Source organism: Lucilia sericata, unplaced genomic scaffold (genome assembly GCF_015586225.1).
Source record: "Lucilia sericata isolate MDLA Ls3-8-SP2 unplaced genomic scaffold, ASM1558622v1 Contig001355F_arrow, whole genome shotgun sequence".
In the NCBI taxonomy this organism is placed as follows: Eukaryota; Metazoa; Arthropoda; class Insecta; order Diptera; family Calliphoridae; genus Lucilia; species Lucilia sericata.
This window is the reverse complement of record NW_023995299.1, coordinates 67,867-86,782: the sequence shown is the minus strand read 5'-3', so window position 1 is coordinate 86,782 and position 18,916 is coordinate 67,867. Positions and strand designations below refer to the sequence as shown.

Sequence of the window (18,916 nt, the reverse complement as noted above, 5' to 3'; positions counted from 1 at the left end):
AGGTGCGAACCCGGTTTGAAATATTTTAAAACGACCCTTATATAAAAAACTAAACTAGAATAATTGTTAATATTTATAAAAAATATTGTTAATATTTATAATATAATTGTTAATATTTATAAAAAAAAAATTTAAAACCCCAAAAATAGCGCAACAATTATAAAAAATTCCCAAATTTCACTCAATTGAACTGAATATGAACAGGGGTTTAATGAAACAAGTCGAATAAACTTGCCCACTTGCACAAATGGGAAACTTAAACGTTTAAATGAAAACCCTTAATATTTTATTTAATTTCAACGTTTATTCTTTAAATTATAAGAAATAAGTATTTATTTTTTTAATTCACTTCAACAAACATATACACATGATCTTAATTTAAATCGGCTGTGGTTGGAAACGTATTTGATGTTCTCTATCACGGTGTAATTGGGAAAGCAGATGAATTCTCAGTTGAACAATATTTTCAATTGGTTGATGACACAAACGACATGTAGTTGGGGGTATGGAACCGTCACTAAATTATGAATAAAAAAATTATTATTATAATTATGGTTTTATTTTCAAATATAGAATTTAAATACTAACTATTGTCGTTTTCGATGCAGCTCATGGCAGTGCATATTAAGAGCATGAATGCGATCATATTTTTCTTCATATAAACGCATGGACGTTAGTGGCGGAAATAAAGATCGTTTTCCATAAATATTTGTCGGTTCAATTAAATCATTTGCATCCAAACATTTCCATTTGTTGTCATTAGGTCCAACATGAACCTCGATATATTTACGATTTTTACTTAAAAGTCTTTAGATAAAAAATAATTCAATAAATATTCCAACATATGAAAAATATTTGTATTACCTTATAACAAGTTGCTTAATTTTTGTAGTTAAATCATTAATTTCCTTTGATTTTAGATGTGGTCGTTCCTGTTCAGGTTTGGTATATAGTAATGTATCCATTGAATAACGTATTTGATTTATCTGAAAACATAAATAAACTCATATTTTAATCGTTTACTTAAAATATAATATTGTAAAAGCAGCTTACTAATTCCAAATCGTCTGGCAAGATATCTACATCTAAATTAAGCACAATGTCATGATCACCAAATAGAGAGTTGTGGGTATTTTCATCATATCCTAATCCAGCTAATATTGCAACATATTTAGTTTGAGTTTTGTTACATTTAATTTGCATTGTAGGACAGAAGAGTAGCGTCATCAAAGCTCCGAATCCATGTATGTTAGGCATAAGTGTTGTGGCTCGAGCTACAAGAATATCACCATTGGATGATTCGGTAATGTCGGCTGCCACAACTAAGCGCTCGTACATGTCCTTAGGATTACTATCTACTTGAATGAAATTAACTGATTCCCTTTCGAGCGAAACCGTTTTCCACGTGCCTGCACGTATGGCGGAGAATAAATTAAGTTCGATGGGACTGAATGGTCCACGCAATTTTAATGTTTTGTTGCATAAATGCTTGGGTGGGGGTTCTATGTCCATATCGATCTCTGGCCTAATTGACAATAAGTATTCTTCATTTTGTCGTGCGCTATCTTCGTCTAGAAATCGGTTAGCAACCGACTGTTTGCGAATTCGAAAATCGTGATCACTCTAAAAGAAAAACAACTACCTGTGCTAAATACCCTTTACAATAGTATATTTTAATATTTCTTTTTTTTTATTAATTTTCATTGTTATAACCTAGCCTTATAAATCCATAGTTGGTTACAAATTCCTTCTTAAAAAAGTAGGAACACAATTTATTCCTTATAAAATAGGGATGCCAAACGGGACTGGCTTTTACAAATCCCGGGATTCGGGATTTTGAAAATTGCAATCCCGGGATCCCGGGATATTTCGGGATCCCGGGATTTTTCGGGATCCCGGGATTTTTCGGGATTTCGGGATTTTACGGGATTTCGGGATTACATGAATTTATTTATTTTATATATGAAAATCTTTAAATCATCATATTTGTAAAGAAAATTGTTTAATTTTGTGGAAATTTAGAAGACAGAAGATATATTTAAATTAAAACAATCCAATTAATTCCAATTTTTAAATAAAAACTTTCAGAATTGCATAATTTCTGAAACTTTTTAAATACATACTTACTTCCTAAATAAATATCAAGTTCCGAAATTAGACATAAGCACTTTTTAAAACCTCATACTGTTCCATGTGAACTAATAATTATAACAGATACCAATTCAATTATCCGTACATCAATTTAGAACCTATTCTTTGAAAAATATTTGGAACTTTACACAAAATACATGTTAGTTTTGGAACATGTTATTATATTCGTAGTATTAATTTAAAATTTTATGTGCATTCAGAACAAGGTAATTTACCTTTACCGGTATCACTCAGATTTGTAGAAAGTTAGAAATGTAAAATCCTCTAGTATTGAAAAATAAAGTTTGTATTCGACTGTGCCGAAATTAAATACCCACCATCAAAATATTGTAATGTATTGATATTAATATCAGCATCAATGTGATTTTCAGAGGAGGTCCAATTAGGTTTTCTTGTGTCAATTTTGGTCCAAATTTGCATCACAAATGGAATGAGTCTTCTAACTCGTGTTTTTAGCTTACAGACACAGAATGTGTATACTTTTTGGGTCGGTCTACGACCAACATTTCGATGTGTTAACAAGTAAGAAGTTATAGTTGGGCGAAGCCTACCATATAATACCCTACACCAGTTATAAAATAAAATGTGATTTATTGTTCATAATAAAGCATCTAAGTTGAATTGTACCTTGCCTCAGATATACTTTAGCTATTTTTTGTTGAATAAAATTGTGTACATTTAAGTCATATTTCGAAGGGGGCTTTGTATAGGAGCTAGGGTCAAATGAGGCCGTATCATCAAAAAATACATCAGGGTCATGAAGGCTAGTATAGAACTTGGCTTTGCAGCTTTTTGTCGAGATACGAGTATATTAAACATAATTATGAACTTAAAAGCCCTATTCGGCGGGTTCAGTTGTATGGGGGTTGTAGGTCAAGTATTGGACCGATGTTACACATTTTCAATAGGATCCGTCTCTAGTACAATAGAAGATCATGCAAAATTTTATAGAATTATCTTCAAAATTGCTGTAGTTTGATTACAAGGTTTACACGGACGGACGGACAGACGGACGGACATAGCTTAATCGACTCAGAAAATGATTCTGAGCCGATTGGTATACATTAAGGTGGGTATAGGATTAATATTATTGTGCATAACAAAAATCAGCACAAACCCAATATACCCTCCCCACTAAAATGGTGTAGGGTATAAAAACGAAGTGAATAAAGAAATTTATATGTGCTATGTGTATGGAATCATACCACTTTAAAAAATAAAAGGTTTAAATATGTATAAAATTAGCTCTGCGGAATTTAGTTTTGCATGAGTCGAAAATAAAATAAGATCGTAATTTTCAAGTTAATGAAAATTATGGCTCAAAAAAAGAAAATAAAAACAGTTTTTGAAACAAATCCCGGGATTTATTTTGAAAAATCCCGGGTTTCGGGATATTCTAATCCCGAAAAAATCCCGGGATTTATTTTCCAAATCCCGGGATTCGGGATTTGCCAATCCCGAAAAATCCCGGGATTTTCGGGATCGGGATTTCGGGATTGGCATCCCTATTATAAAATAAAATTAACAATGCAGCCTTAATCATATTTCATCGTTGCTCCGACAAAAAGAGTTATGTGTTTTTGTTAGGTTTTCATGAGAGTAAAAAACTGTTTTATTTCGTATTTCGCGTTTTGCATTTGAAGTTATATTTTAGAGCAAAATATGTTTATGTTCAAATATTTAATGATCAAATACCATGGTAATGTATAAACAAAGTATGACCAATTTTCACATAACTGTGTTTGTCGGAGCAACGACAATATGTATACATATTAGAGGTGTCCAAAAAATATCAATTTTGCTCAGATGTGTCTTATTTTGTTTATTAGTGCTTAAAACTTACTTGTGTTCAATTTTAGTTAAATCGGATAACGATAAAATTGGAATGTAAAATTGGGTAAATATTAGTACATTACTACGGACTTTACATGCTTAATTTCATGTTTCTAGGTTCAATATTATAGAAAATTCAAAAAGTACCTTTTGTAGAACGAAAAAGTACCAAAAAGTCACCTTTTAAGTGTTCTGACCTAATCTGGTCAGATTATTATAGAAAATTCAAAAAGTACCTTTTGTAGAACGAAAAAGTACCAAAAAGTTAATTATATTAAATAAATTTCATGTTTCTAGGTTCAATATTATAGAAAATTCAAAAAGTACATTTTGTAGAACGAAAAAGTATCAAAAAGTCCCTCTTTTATGTGTTCTCGCCTAATCCGGGTTCTAGATACTTAATTTCATGTTTCTAGGTTCAATATTATAGAAAATTCAAAAAGTACCTTTTGTAGAACGAAAAAGTACCAAAAGGTCACCTTTTAAGTGTTCTGACCTAATCTGGTCAGATTATTATAGAAAATTCAAAAAGTACCTTTTGTAGAACGAAAAAGTACCAAAAAGTCCCTTTTTATAGGTTCTTACTTAGTCAAGGCCCTACATGCTAAATTTCATTTTTCTAGGTTCAATATCATAGAAAATTCAAAAAGTACCTTTTGTAGAACGAAAAAGTACCGAAAAGTCCCTTTTATAGTTTCTTACCTAGTCAAGGCCCTACATGCTAAATTTCATGTTTCTAGGTTTAATATTATAGAAAATTCAAAAAGTACATTTTGTAGAACGAAAAAGTACCAAAAAGTTAATTAAATTAAATTAATTTCATGTTTCTAGGTTCAATATTATAGAAAATTCAAAAAGTACATTTTGTAGAACGAAAAAGTATCAAAAAGTCCCCTTTTATGTGTTCTCGCCTAATCCGGGTTCTAGGTACTTAATTTCATGTTTCTAGGTTCAATATTATAGAAAATTCTAAAAGTACCTTTTGTATAACGAAAAAGCACCAAAAAGTACCCTTTTATAGATTCTTACCTAGTCAAGGCCCTATATGCTAAATTTCATGTTCAGGCTCTCATGTTTCGAGCCAAAAACAACAATATTGAACCTATAGGTTCAATATTTAGAAAATTCAAAAAGTACCTTTTGTAGAACGAAAAAGTATCAAAAAGTCATATGATCTCGCCTAATTCGGGCTCTACATACTTAATTTCATATTTCTAGGTTCAATATTATAGAAAATTCAAAAAGTACCTTTTGTAGAACGAAAAAGAACTAAAAAGACCCCTTTTATGTGTTCTAGCCTAATCCGGGCTCTACATACTTATTTTCATGTTTCTAGGTTCAATATTATAGAAAATTCAAAAAGCACCTTTTGTAGAACGAAAAAGTACCAAAAAGTCCCCTTTTATAAGTTCTTACCTAGTCAAGGCCCTACATGCTAAATTTCATGTTTCAGGCTCTCATGTTTCGAGCCATTAACAACACACAACGTGATGTTCATTCTTTGTTTTGTGTTTATAAACAAGAAATTACAATAACAAAAAATTTTACCGTTTGATACTGTGTTTTGTTTTTGTTTGTTTATTGTTTCTGTATAAAAAACATGCACGAAAAATGTAAATTTTTAATGAAATTATCAGAGGTGGTCTCGGATTTTTACTCATATCTTCGTTATTTATGGGCCGATTGGGCTGATTTTAAATAGCGTTCTATTCGATCGTATTTCCGATAGAATTATGGAAAATTCGGATCGCGCAGATATCTGGGGTCTTCTGAAAACTGATTTCAACATACACACAGACAGACAGACGGACATGGCTAAATCGACTACGCTATCTATAACGATACAGAATATATATACTTTATAGGGTCGGAAAATTATATTATAGAAATTACAAACGGAATGACAAACTTATATATACCCTTCTCACGAAGCTAAAGGGTATAATCATATAAATTTGTTTATTTTACTTTAATTTGCTCTTAATTGTAAAAAAAAACGGGCCAAATATAGTAAAAAAATCGCCCGGACCAAATATTTTCCATGCACACAGCAGATGTAATCCTCTACATTATAGATGTTCTGTCTGTCAGGATGTAATTGGTAGTTCAGTGCAATGACTTTTAATAGATAGCTATTTTACTGCCCCCTTACTATCCCAGACAAACCTGTGCAAAAGACCTCGCGCTGTACTGTGCATACTAATCTGCATATTCCTCAACTACAATAACAAACCCCCAGCAAAAACAGCGTCTTTAATGACAAATATATACTTCAACAAAGGCCCCCTAGGTGGCCCCCTAGGGATTCCAAACAATCTTTCAAGATCTTTTCTCAATTATGGACCTCTTTCCTAAGTGATATCTAAAGGCGTTGTTTACAAACGGCCCAGAATAATGCACTCCAAATTACAACCAAATGCGTTAAGATGACGAATGTGTATCACCTACATGAGGAGACTAGGTTATTACAAGTCAGACAACATTGGCATGCCATCACCTTAACCATCAGATTCTGATGCAGGATCTCCCTCCCAAACACATGCGGATGGACTTCCGACGCTTTCTCAGCGACTTCCAAGACATCATACCATCAATGTCAATTGCAAGCGACGGAGAAATGTTGCATCAAATGGCAGATGCAAAGGGTTCCAAATCAACACCCCTTGCGATCTCGAATTGTTAGAGTCAATAACACTTTAAAATACTACAGTCAGGATTACTCCAAGTTTATCACAGCTAAGACACTTTTTACCATGGAAAAAATTACACAGGCCAACCATGAAAAAGCTTTTTAAATAATTTTCACTAATCCTAGTATTATTTGGTGTGCTGATACCGAAGACACAATAAAGTCTCCGTAACTATAGAAACGACCTTATTTTGAGGTAAAAAATAATTTTTATCAAAAATTATCCGTTAGAATTTTATGTTTTATATCTTAAATAAAAAGTATTTAACACTACTTTCTTATGATATATACAGTTTACAAGTTTTTTTTGCTCCATCGTATTTTATTGGTATTTCAAATATTTAGCATTGGAAAAAATAATAGAAACGATTCATAGTATTACACTGGAGACATAAGCTATGATTTCTTAAACGGCGTTTCTGTACTTATTTTAAAAATTTTAATTGTAAATGATATTCCCAATATCAAAATATACTTTTTCCTAGGTTCTTTATGTTAACGTGTGTTTTTTTCAACGCCTGGTTGAGCTCTGACGGCTGAATTGGAGCCACGACTTTCAACGAACGAATTTACTTAACATTGTTAAATTACTTAAAAAAATAGTTCTTTAATAGATTTCGAGCCGAAGAAGTTTTGAATACGCTTTTTTTAGCGATTAATAGAAGAATAATACTTTCGTAGTGTTTTTTAGTATATTTGAGGATTCAATATAATTTTCATATTTGACTCTTTCGTTGCTAGTATTTACAGGAAAAGTAATCGAACAATTCTTATATTTTGTTTAAATATCTTACGTTGCAGACGCGTGTTAACTCCGAGCCCATATTTCTCTAATTATAGAAGGGTTCACTTGAAAATTTGTCATTAAATGCATAATCTATAAAATGTATGGTAAATATTTCTGCCAAATTTAATATATTTGTTTGTTTTAACCCAATACAACAAACGTTTGTTGCAAACTGTATTTACCATTAGTATAACCATATGCATATATTTTATTTACCTTAGACATGTAACTTTCATCAGATGTACGAGCAAGGCCTTTTTCCACTAAAATTTCATTTAGTGTACTGTTATCCTTCTTTATTATTACGTTTGATACTCCGTCAACTACAGAGTAGACTTCTATTTCAATAATACCGGAATCAGCATACTCTTGCACAAGTTCCATAGCTTCATCTGTCCATTGCTCATTGGGCGAACGTACTGGAGATGGTTCTATCATCACTAGACGACATTCAAATAATCTTGGTGGAATGTCCGCCAAAGACTTACATTTATCCGAAAAGTAACGTAATAGATGAAAATCAACTGTTGCCATGTTACCATAATCGATGAAGAAAACCTAAAAAAAAGTTCAGTATAGATGAGCCCACAAATCTAACTCTATAAATATTGAAATGACATAACAGGTAATAATTAAGATATGCTTAAAATTGTATAAATGTAAATTCGATAAGGATAATATATTAATTAATTAAGACTACATACCTTAACTTGTTTATGCTGTCGCGTTACCTCAATGGTTTTGATAACTCTAGCTCTATGATACTTATTTTCGAAAGGTGCTGAAAGTATCATTCCAGTGGCTAAAGTGGTATTATGAGGAAACTTACAATTTTCGATGTCTATTGGATTATTAAGCATTTCTTGTATTTCTTGCATACGCTCCATTTCCGAGAGAGGTTGAAAATAAAATTTACTACAATTTTCGATCTAAATTTAAGAAGAGCAGAATCTATTGAATCAAATTTATTGATGTAAAATTTCACTGTGGCCGACATACATGAGTTATATAACCGCTAATATTTTTTTGAAAAACAGATGGGAGAACTACCAACTCTGCATTTTTCAATAAACGTTTAGTTGGCCGCCATGCTCCATCGCACATTATACCCAGTCCATGATCTTCGGCAAACTTGACACCAGAACGTGATCTTTAGTGTGAAAGTTTAATTGTAATATACATGTAATAAAATCGGTTTAATTATTTTGCAATTTTATAATAAACTTACTCCATAACATCAAAGGATGTAGGCATATTTAAATGACGCATCCTTAAGGCTTTGTACACCTCTGTACATACAGCTCCTGGCATTTTAACGCGTACAGTATCTTGTGTATCATTTGTAGTAATGCTTTGATATTCATTAGCATCACTTTCAGGATCATTTTTAAAAATCACTAAAACTCTTTCTGAGTTTGATTGGAAACTAATATCAATATTTTTTGGATTAATGTGAACGTCTTTAAATAGTTCTTTAATTGAACGTGTGTATAATTGACCAATGTGTCGCGTATCAAAATTAGAGAAATAAACTGTTCGGCAGGGATCATGACCACATAAAATGTGATACTTTGTTCGCTCTTTATCAATATCATTTTGTTTGTTATAAACAAAGTAATTCGGATAGAAAGCACCAGCAATAATAACTTTTAAAATTGTCGCCTTTTCCCATTCCTGCCATTGAGAAAACTGAGATCGATTGTTTTCCTTAATGCCGAATCCACTTAATCGTCCCTTAATTTCTTTCACTAATAAATGCATTTCTCGAATTGAACGAATATTAATTAAGTTTTGATTAGCCCACTTATATTCACTTTCATCGAAATGTTCATCTTGTTTTAATCTAGACCATTCCTAAAAACAAATGTAAAAGCAATGTGTTTTATTTACATTTACCTCATACATTTTATAAAAACAAAAACAATTTACAAGTAAAAAACGCTTACATATTCATACATACATACATACCCAGCAAAAATAATTGACGTCATACTTTGCAAAAGACATCTTAATCACATCTAAAAATACGATTACATATTTTTCGTATTTATAAACCAAATATTTAATTACAAATGAAAACCCAGTTAAAAGTGAGGATAGAGATGTTGAAAATATACAAATAACATATTCAAATTACATCAAACTTTGATGAAAAGCCAATGAAATTTATATAAGCATGTCATTAAAGGAATGTGGTTTATTTGTGGCATCCAAATATTGAATTTTTACTGCTTCTAAAAATGAGATTAGATGTAGTTCAAAGTTGTCAAAATTGAACAACATTCCTCCAATGACAGGCTAATGTAAAATTCATGGGTTTTTCACCAAAATTAAAAGTACTTCAAGTATATTATTAGTGGTAAAATTCTACTTCTTTATCCTAACTTTTTTTGCTAGGTACCTGTTTATGCACATACCTACAGACATGTGGGCAATTTCGTGTCAAGTGACCAAACTCAATTAATCAATTTGGATGAAATTTGCACCAAAGTTAGTACTATGGGATAGCAGGGCAGACTATAAATTTCTATTGGAAATAGTGAAGAAATAGCTGTCTAAACTCCTATGGACAATTTTTGCTAGGACTAATAGGGGAAATGTTACACTCATTTGAAAAAACACTGTATGACCAAAATGGAAAATTGTTTTAAAAAATCTTGGATAAATAAGAAATGACATAGTATACAATTAAATTTTCATTTATTTTTAGAGGAAAATTTTGTCATAAAATGACAAGATTATCAATCTTCAATATGAGTTGAGGCCCACAAAATAACAGATTTCAGATAATTAAATCGATATTATTTCGACATTTTCGTCATAGATTTTTTTATTCTGTAATTATTTTAATGAAAATCATTTATTTGTACTTACTCTGTATGCATTAAGGATTGCAATTAAATCGGAACCAGAACCATCAGCCCATGATAGCTTTTTGATGTAAGCATTTATTTCACCACAACGTTTATAGTTTTGAAATTTAAAAATTGAACGTACACTTAAACCAGCAGCTGCGTATAGAAAAAGTACATATAAATAATATACATGTGTACATATCTACATTAGGGTATTACTTTTGCAATTTTGCAAATATCACAGTTAACACATGTTATCGTGCAAACGTTTCCGTACCAAACGCGATTAAATATCACTTTTTGTATAAATATCTTTTTTTTAAATTAATATTTTGCGCAAAAATTTTGCAAGTTTTTTTTACATTATCTTATAGAGAGTATGTTTCTTTACAGCAATGTTACGAAATTTTCAATAAATCGCTATAATATTCCATTTTTAGACAATAGTATCACTTTATTTGAAAATTATTAAAATAATTTTAGTAAAAATAATGAATAAAAGCATTTTACAAATTGCATTAAGTGCGGAAAGTTTTTTCCAAATTGACTTAAATAAACTTTTTTAAGCGACAAAATAAGTACCACAGCACCACCTTATAGCCAATACTATCCTGATTATTTAGTGAAAAAAATCCCGCAATGAAAGCAATTATTTTCATATTAATGAATACTATTATCTAAAATATGCAATATTATCGCGATTTTTTCTTTAAGATAATGTAATTAATATGCAAAACTGTTGCCAAATATACTTATTTTTCTCATTTAGAAAAAATTATATTTATACAAAACTTCATCGCGTTTGGCGTGGGAACATTTTTCACGATAGCGAAAAAATGATATCACATTCCGTAACATCTGTTCACGCTCTACAAGCCCTTGCTATGGAATTTTTGATATTTGCAAAAATTGCAAAAAGTTATTACCCTAATGTATTTACATCTTTTTAAAAACTTTCATAATTCAAAATTTTATTAGGATAATGTATAGGGATTAAAAATAGAGAGCGCATCCTATGACATGACTGATATTTTTCTACATTTACATGTAATAAATTTTAAATTTATTTTCACTCTTATAATATGTAAAAAAGGAAATTCTACTTATTTTATTTAAAAAAATGGCTAAAATAATAATACACTCAAACCTCGTTTTATGCGTATTTATTTTATGCGAATTTGAATTAGTGCGGTTTCAAAATTCTAAAATTTTTCTTAGCAAAAATAATTTTGAGAAAAATGTTGGTCCACATACATCGAAAAAAATTTCTCAACAAAGTACTACTACTGATTTTTTACCAATTCCGATTCGGATATATAAAGTATTGTTCAAATCCTTTGTACACGAAGAAATATTATTTTTTATTTTTAAGAAATTTTGTACATATACTTCATTATTTGGAATTTGTATTGTGTTATTATTTGTTACCTTTATTTTTCATCATTTTTTAATAGTTTCAGTAGAGAATAAATTTTTTTTTGATTTTTATACGCGATTTTGTTTGACTTTTAAGGGAATAATTTGAAATAGTGCGCTTTTTTATTAAAAACCCAATTACTATATTTTGTATGGAGCTAGTGTATCGTTTTGTGCGAATTCGAATTATGCGTTTTTCTGCGAAACGAATTAACCGCATAAATCGAGGTTTGAGTGTATACTGAATTATTTTTTTTTTAACTTGCCTATTATTATTGATTCTTCCAATGCACTGAATGCGTATCCCATCATTATTAGACGTGTTAGACGCACATCTAATGGCAAAAAAGCCATTATACGACCCATATAAGTTATATCGCCATCATCAATTGTATATTCTCCATTCGTGTACTTATATAAGGCCCCAACTTCCTTTAATGTTAAAATTGTGTTGTGTATATCACACAAATTTGGCGGGCTCATTGCTAAAGCGAGCACATATGGAGGCGAACCCATCTCAAGTAATTTGGATTTCAATACAACGCTTTCTAAAGGACAACGTAACATTTCTGGTTTACTAAAGTCATCCAAAAAATCCTAGAAGTAAATTTATTAAATGCAATGTTTTATTTATTATTATTTTTAAGTTAATATAAAAATTTTCCATCGTTTATTAAATAATAATGCTGTCAAATGTGCAAATATTTTATGCATTAGCTATTTAATGGTATGTTGGAGTATTACAACACTATGCATTTAAGGGTTAAATATTATTGATTTTTCACCAGTGATTTTTCTATTAACCCTCCCCCAAATTTACCTTTTCTTTCCTTTAGGAAACAATTGACTTCCTTATAGGAAATGTATGTACATTAGGTATATAACCATATTGTGGACCTATCACCACACAATAGCCAATATTGTGATATTTACGAAAACACTTTTTTGCGCTCGTTTCAAATTAAAAAACTCATGGAAAAAATTAATCTTTCAAAATTGGTTAAAAAAATATAAACTAAATTTGTTTCTATCGATATTGCCAAAATCTTCATGTTTATCTAAGATTTTAAACTTGGGTTAATTGCGGAAAATACACCTACATATACATAAAAAATAAATCAAGATTTAAAAACTTTAACGCGATCTGAGTGTGTGAACTTTTTCAACTACTGCGAAAAAAATATTTTTTCTATTCGGATTTTGAAATTTGCAAAAATATGAAAAAAATGTATATTCCCAAAGTTCAAATAAAAATAACTTGTTATATAGCAAGTGACTCATTGATGTTATTGACAACTTTCTACTAGAATTTTGTTAACGGTATTGGAACTGAAAATATATTTTAGCGTTTCACATGGATGGAGAATAAACAAAGTTCTTTCTTGTTTGATTTGAGAACTGTTTAACGCTCACGACATCTTTTTAATTTTTTACATGCATTTTTTAATTTTTTTTATTAATTAACCTAATATACATGTTTTTACGTACCTCATAAAATGAACGAGGTATTAAGCGATAAACACGCCCATTCATAACACGTCCAGCACGACCAGCTCGTTGTCTGCAATTTGCTCGAGAAGCCCATTGTATTTCCAATTTCGTGAAATTAGTGGACGTATCTGTCACTAATAATTTGGTCAAACAAAAGTCAATTACTGAAAAAAATAAATTAAATTAGTACACAAAAATTTTAATGCATCTATTATAGTGGTCTCGTTTGTATGGTGATATATGAAATTATATGAGGTTTACTCTTTTTATGGATCAAACCATCTCAAAGAAAATATACGAAAATGTGGCATCCAAATTTCTCGTAAAGAAAATATACCCATGAATGATCCCCACTAACAAACGCATAATACCCTCCCCACTGCAGGATATAACAAGTAAGAAAGTATAGTCGGCGTGACCGACCATATGATACCCTACACCAGTTATGAATATTAAATGTGATTTATTTTTCATAATAAAGCATTTATATTCTATTACCTTATTCCGATACATTTAAGCAATTTATTGATGAAAAACTAATTTTCTGAAAGAGGCTTAATAGGGGGCTAGGGGCAAATATGGACCAAGCCCGATAAAGTTTTGTAAATATATTTATATTTTTATAATATTTATTTGTGCTGAATTTCATCGCTATATTTGTGTTTATAAGTTAATTTTGGACATTCAATTAATTTTCGGAAGGGGACTTTGTATGGGAGCTAGGGTCAAATGAGGCCCGATCTTTATGAAATTTGGGAAGGTCATCAAGGTTTGTATAAAACTTAGTTGTGCCGTTTTTTATCGATATACATGTATATTTAACATAATTATGAGCTCAGAAGCCCTTTTCGGATGGTTCTGTTGTATGGGGCTAGGTGAAATAATGGACCGATTTTAACCATTTTCAATAGGCTTCGTACCTTGCGCACAGTGTTTACATGGACAGCCAGCCAGCTTAATCGACTCAGAAAACGATTCTAAGCCGATTGGTATACTTTAATATTAATATTTTTGTGCGTTACAAACATCAGCACAAACCCAATATACCCTCCCCACTGAAGTGGTGTAGGGTATAAAAAAGGCTATACATTTTTCCAATAATACTTACCATACTTTACATCTGGAACAGTAATAGAACTTTCAGCAATGTTGGTAGCAAGAATAACTTTTCTATAGCCTGGAGGTGGGCGATTAAATACTCTAACTTGTTCATCTGGCGAAATGATGGAATGCAAACGTATTGGGCAAAGTCGTACCTGATTACTAACAAAAAAAAATATTTGTTCATGTTATATTTTTATACAAGTTCAATCGAAATATGTACATGATGTTTTAAAAAAATTAGAAACAATTGAAACATTTGCACTTACTTATCCGTATCTTTAAGTTGTTCCAATTTTTTACACATCTGTTCAATTTCATTTATGCCCGGTAAAAATATTAATATTGATGTTTTATTATTTTCATCGACATCTGGATCTGCACTGAATGCAGCATCTTGTTTTTCAATATTATCAATAACTATTATTAATTTTAAAGCTAAATTGTACATTTCGACTGAAATTCCCGGATCATTTAGACTTACTTGGGCATTCTTAAATAGATTAAACAAGAACATTATTAATAAACAATAATAATAAAATTTTTAATTTTACTTACTAGGTTATTAATACGATCTAAATCACAGAGATAAAATTCTTTAACTTGGAAAAGTCGACGAGTGTCGGTTCCTATTACTGGAGCAGGATTTTTTCGAACTTTAAAATAATTTGAAAACTTAAAAAAAATATATATAAATATTAAGTAAATTTATTAAAATAATTATGTTTTTTTTTAATTAAAACTGAAACAAGTAAGAAAAAGCAGTCGGTGAAACTTGGCTGTAAAATTAAATATTTGATATCAATAGCGACGTTTATAATGGTTTTATGCAGATTAAGGTGGTCGTTAAATGAGACCTAAATCATGGATTGGTCGTCATGAAATTTGGTGCAATGCCGAAAGATGAGTATTGGACAATTTTAAGTAAGGAAGGATCATACCTGAGGATATTAAATTGTGTGTTTTATTATAGTTTTATTCCTTTTATTAGAAACACAGAACATTATTAGTGTCGAACGTGATCATTTAGTTCAGAACATATTTATAATTTAAATGGAAACGACCCGTGACTTTGTCTTGATGTGCTACGCAACATTTGTGCTTCCGGTAGTTTAGTACATAGTAAGTGTTATATTCTGTAAAAGCCGATATTCACACCAGAGACACTGGTAATGGAGCGCACAACAGGCACGATAAAGGCCTAGGTGTATTAATTGGGATTTGATGTAATAAACTAACTAACTACACTGCACTAATCTTTGATTTCATCTGTTTCAAAGTAACGGTATTTAATTTATTTTTTTGGTCACTATGTGTTTCCATTCCGTGCTTTTTCTTGAGTGAAATCGTCATTCAGTGTGACTTACGACATATTGTTCACTCAAAAGAGATTTAAATTTCATGAACGGATTCTTATTCTCTATAGCTTTAATAATAGTTGTGTTTTATTAGATGACAAATGCTACATTATAACAGTTGTATTCATAAAAAATGCTTATTTTAGATTTAAATCACACAATAGTTAAAGTACACTTTAGACTTAAAAGACATTAATAAAATTGTGGTATTCATAAACAAATAATAAACCTACATTAGGTAGGTAGGTAGGTAGGTTGATAGGAGGATGTATACTACATCAAATCCGAAGAAATACACCTAGGCCACTATCGGGCCTGTTGTGCGCTCCAATTCAAGAAAAAAAAAAAAAAAAAAAAAAAAAAAAAATTGTTCACTGAATGTATTATTTTTCCATGTTCAGAAACTCAGTTTCCTGGACGTAATTCCTAAGAATCTTCCAATCGGTGTTGGTTAAGAATGTTATTTCTGGAATAACATCACTTCCAAGATACTTGGATCTAACTTCGACGAATGCCTGACAATGGCAAAGAAAGTGCTCCAGAGTTTCACTGTCCTCTCCACATGCTCTACATTCGTCTGAATTCGCACGTCCAATTTTGTATAGATGTGCTCGTAATCCTGTGTGTCCACTGAGAATACGTACCATCATACTAACCTCAGACTTGCTCATTTTGAGAAGATTTCTCGTCTTGCTCTCATCAGGGTCACCCCATAGAATCTTTGTGGTTCTACCCACCGTTTCATTATTCCAAGAGGCCTTATGGGATTCTCTCATCCATATTTTTAATTCAGCTTTTGTTGCGTCGAATGGTTTTGCGTTTGTCAGGTTAACTACATCGAGCTCCCTTCCCTTTAAAGCTATTACATTCGCCCTTTCGTTGCCGGCTACTCCCGAGTGGCCTGGTACCCATATGATGTGAACCTTACCTCTGGGAGAGTATTCAGTTAAAGCTTTCTTACAATCCAATACGGTCTTAGATTTAATTCTATCACCTGATATCGCACAAATTGCCTTCTGGCTGTCGGTAAATATATTAAGCCCTGTGGGCGCCATATTTATTCTAATCCAATTTACACATTCCGTTATTGCTCGTACTTCTGCCTGGAAGCTTGTGTTATGATTAGGTAAACGGTGGTATATTTCTGTTTCTGGGTCTTCAATATAGAACCCCAGACCCACTTTGTCCCCTAATTTAGAGCCATCCGTGTAGCAACGGATTCCTACTGGTATTTGCTCTAATGTTCCGCTTGACCAAGACATTCTATCTGGGATTAGCGTTTCAAAGTTTCCGACATATTCAGTGTCTGGTATGCGATCAGGCACGTCCGATGAATGTGTATAACCTTCCAATGTGTCCAGTATACATTGATGACGTGTCCTATAACCGTTTTTGGCCAGTTCGCCTAAAGTAAAGAGCCGTTCGGCTGTAAGCGCCGCCTCATATCTTATATATGTTTCAATGGGTGGAATATCTAGCAACGTTTCCAGAGCCTTGGTTGAAGTAGTACACATGGCACCACTTATACCCAAGCAGCATGTACGCTGAACTCCCTGTAGTAGTTTGATATTACACTTTTTGTCCAAAGCAGTCCACCAGATTATTGAAGCATAAGCTAGAATTGGTCTAATTACACTTTTATAAAGCCAATTTGTCATAGTAGGACTAAGACCCCATTTCATGCCTATGGTTCTCCTACATATCGCCCAGCACCGATGTGCCTTGTTGATCCTATCCTCTATGTGGTGTCTCCATTTTAATTTCCGGTCAAGTATTACACCTAAGTACTTAACTTTGTCTGTCACCGGTATCTTCTTGCCCAAGAAGCAAGGTTCAGTATATGTAGAAATTTTTGTCTTTCTTGTGAAAAGACAGATTTCCGTCTTCGCCGGGTTAACATTGAGGCCTCTCGGTTGAGCCCAGCTCAAGGCCGTATTCAGAGCCTCCTCAGCTCTTCTACACAAGTAATTTGGATCCTTTCCCTTTAAAAGTATTACGACATCGTCTGCATAGCAGACAGGTCTAAGTCCTTTCTCGGTTAGGGTCCTTAGGAGGCTATTAATCGTGGTGACCCAGAGTAAAGGTGACAAAATGCCACCCTGTGGTATACCGCGAAATACCTTTTTCCTGATAGTTATATCGTACATCTCGCAGCTTATCCATCTGTTCCTTAGCATGTAGTTGATCCAGTTACGGAGCACCCGGTCAACATAAAACTGGTCTAGGGATTGGATAAGGGTATCAGTGTGCACGTTATTGAAAGCGCCTTCGATGTCAATGCATACTGCCAGTGTATACAGTTTGCTATCGAAAGATTCACTTATGTAGTGGACAACTTCATTTAAAGCGGTCTCCACCGATCGTCCCTTTACATAAGCATGCTGCTTATATTTAAGGTCATTGTATGGTATGCTGCTTTTAACCATGCTATCGACTATCCGTTCCAAGGTTTTAAGTAGGAAGGACGTAAGACTTATCGGTCGATAGGACTTAGGTGTCGCATAGCTAGGTTTCCCTGGTTTGGGTATAAATATTACCCTTGCATCCTGCCATTTAACTGGGGTATATGCCAATTTTAAGCATGCAGTGAATATCTGTGACAGATGTACGGAAACCAGTCCCGCCTCCATCTGCAAAAGTGCCGGGAAAATTCCATCCGGCCCTGCAGCTTTATAGGGAGCAAAGCTCTTGATTGCCCCTTTAACCATGTCAGTTGTAATAACTATTTCCGTGTTACCCTCCCCTTCCTCCAATATCGGTTCATCTATGTTATTCGATATACCGGGTGGGAAATGAGAATCCATTAGGAGTTTCATTGTCTCCTCCATATCCTCAAGCCTCCTGCCCGTGTCATCGATCATAGATTCCGGTTGGACATGAGTTTTGGATAGGAATTTTTTTATCTTCGATACCTCATTTACGCTATCTACCTGTTCACAGAAAAGTTTCCAGGAGTCTCGTTTGGCTCTTCGAACGATTTTCTTATATTCACCAAGTTTATTACGATACTCATCCCAGTATACTGCGGTCTTTTTACGCCGTGCCCGGTTAAATAGTTTGCGAAGAGTCTTCCCAAGGTTCCGGATCTCCCCAGTTACCCAGGGTTTTTCCTGGGCAGATCTCCGCTCTCGCAGAGGGCAGCTGTCCTCGAACGATTCAACCAGGGCACTTGTGAACGTTTCCACTTTGGCATCTATATCCTCTTTATTTCGACATTGAAAAGTGTCCTGACCTA

At 32.4% G+C, this 18,916-nt stretch overlaps 1 protein-coding gene across 1 annotated transcript in view; it reads right to left on the bottom strand.

The window, feature by feature from the left end:
- Positions 1-300: 300 nt before the first annotated feature.
- Positions 301-18,916, bottom strand: part of LOC119611077 (probable ATP-dependent RNA helicase spindle-E) — a 55,096-nt gene continuing 36,480 nt past the window's right edge. The window contains exons 5-18 of the mRNA XM_037966534.1: positions 14,882-14,998; positions 14,593-14,816; positions 14,331-14,485; positions 13,220-13,386; positions 11,998-12,328; positions 10,335-10,471; positions 8,689-9,314; positions 8,460-8,610; positions 8,165-8,389; positions 7,677-8,018; positions 1,054-1,623; positions 865-986; positions 589-807; positions 301-517 (exon numbers count right to left, since the gene is read on the bottom strand). Of these exons, the coding sequence (XP_037822462.1) occupies positions 379-517; positions 589-807; positions 865-986; positions 1,054-1,623; positions 7,677-8,018; positions 8,165-8,389; positions 8,460-8,610; positions 8,689-9,314; positions 10,335-10,471; positions 11,998-12,328; positions 13,220-13,386; positions 14,331-14,485; positions 14,593-14,816; positions 14,882-14,998 (3,525 nt within the window). The 3' untranslated portion in view covers positions 301-378. The remainder of the gene's footprint in view (positions 518-588; positions 808-864; positions 987-1,053; positions 1,624-7,676; positions 8,019-8,164; positions 8,390-8,459; positions 8,611-8,688; positions 9,315-10,334; positions 10,472-11,997; positions 12,329-13,219; positions 13,387-14,330; positions 14,486-14,592; positions 14,817-14,881; positions 14,999-18,916) is intronic.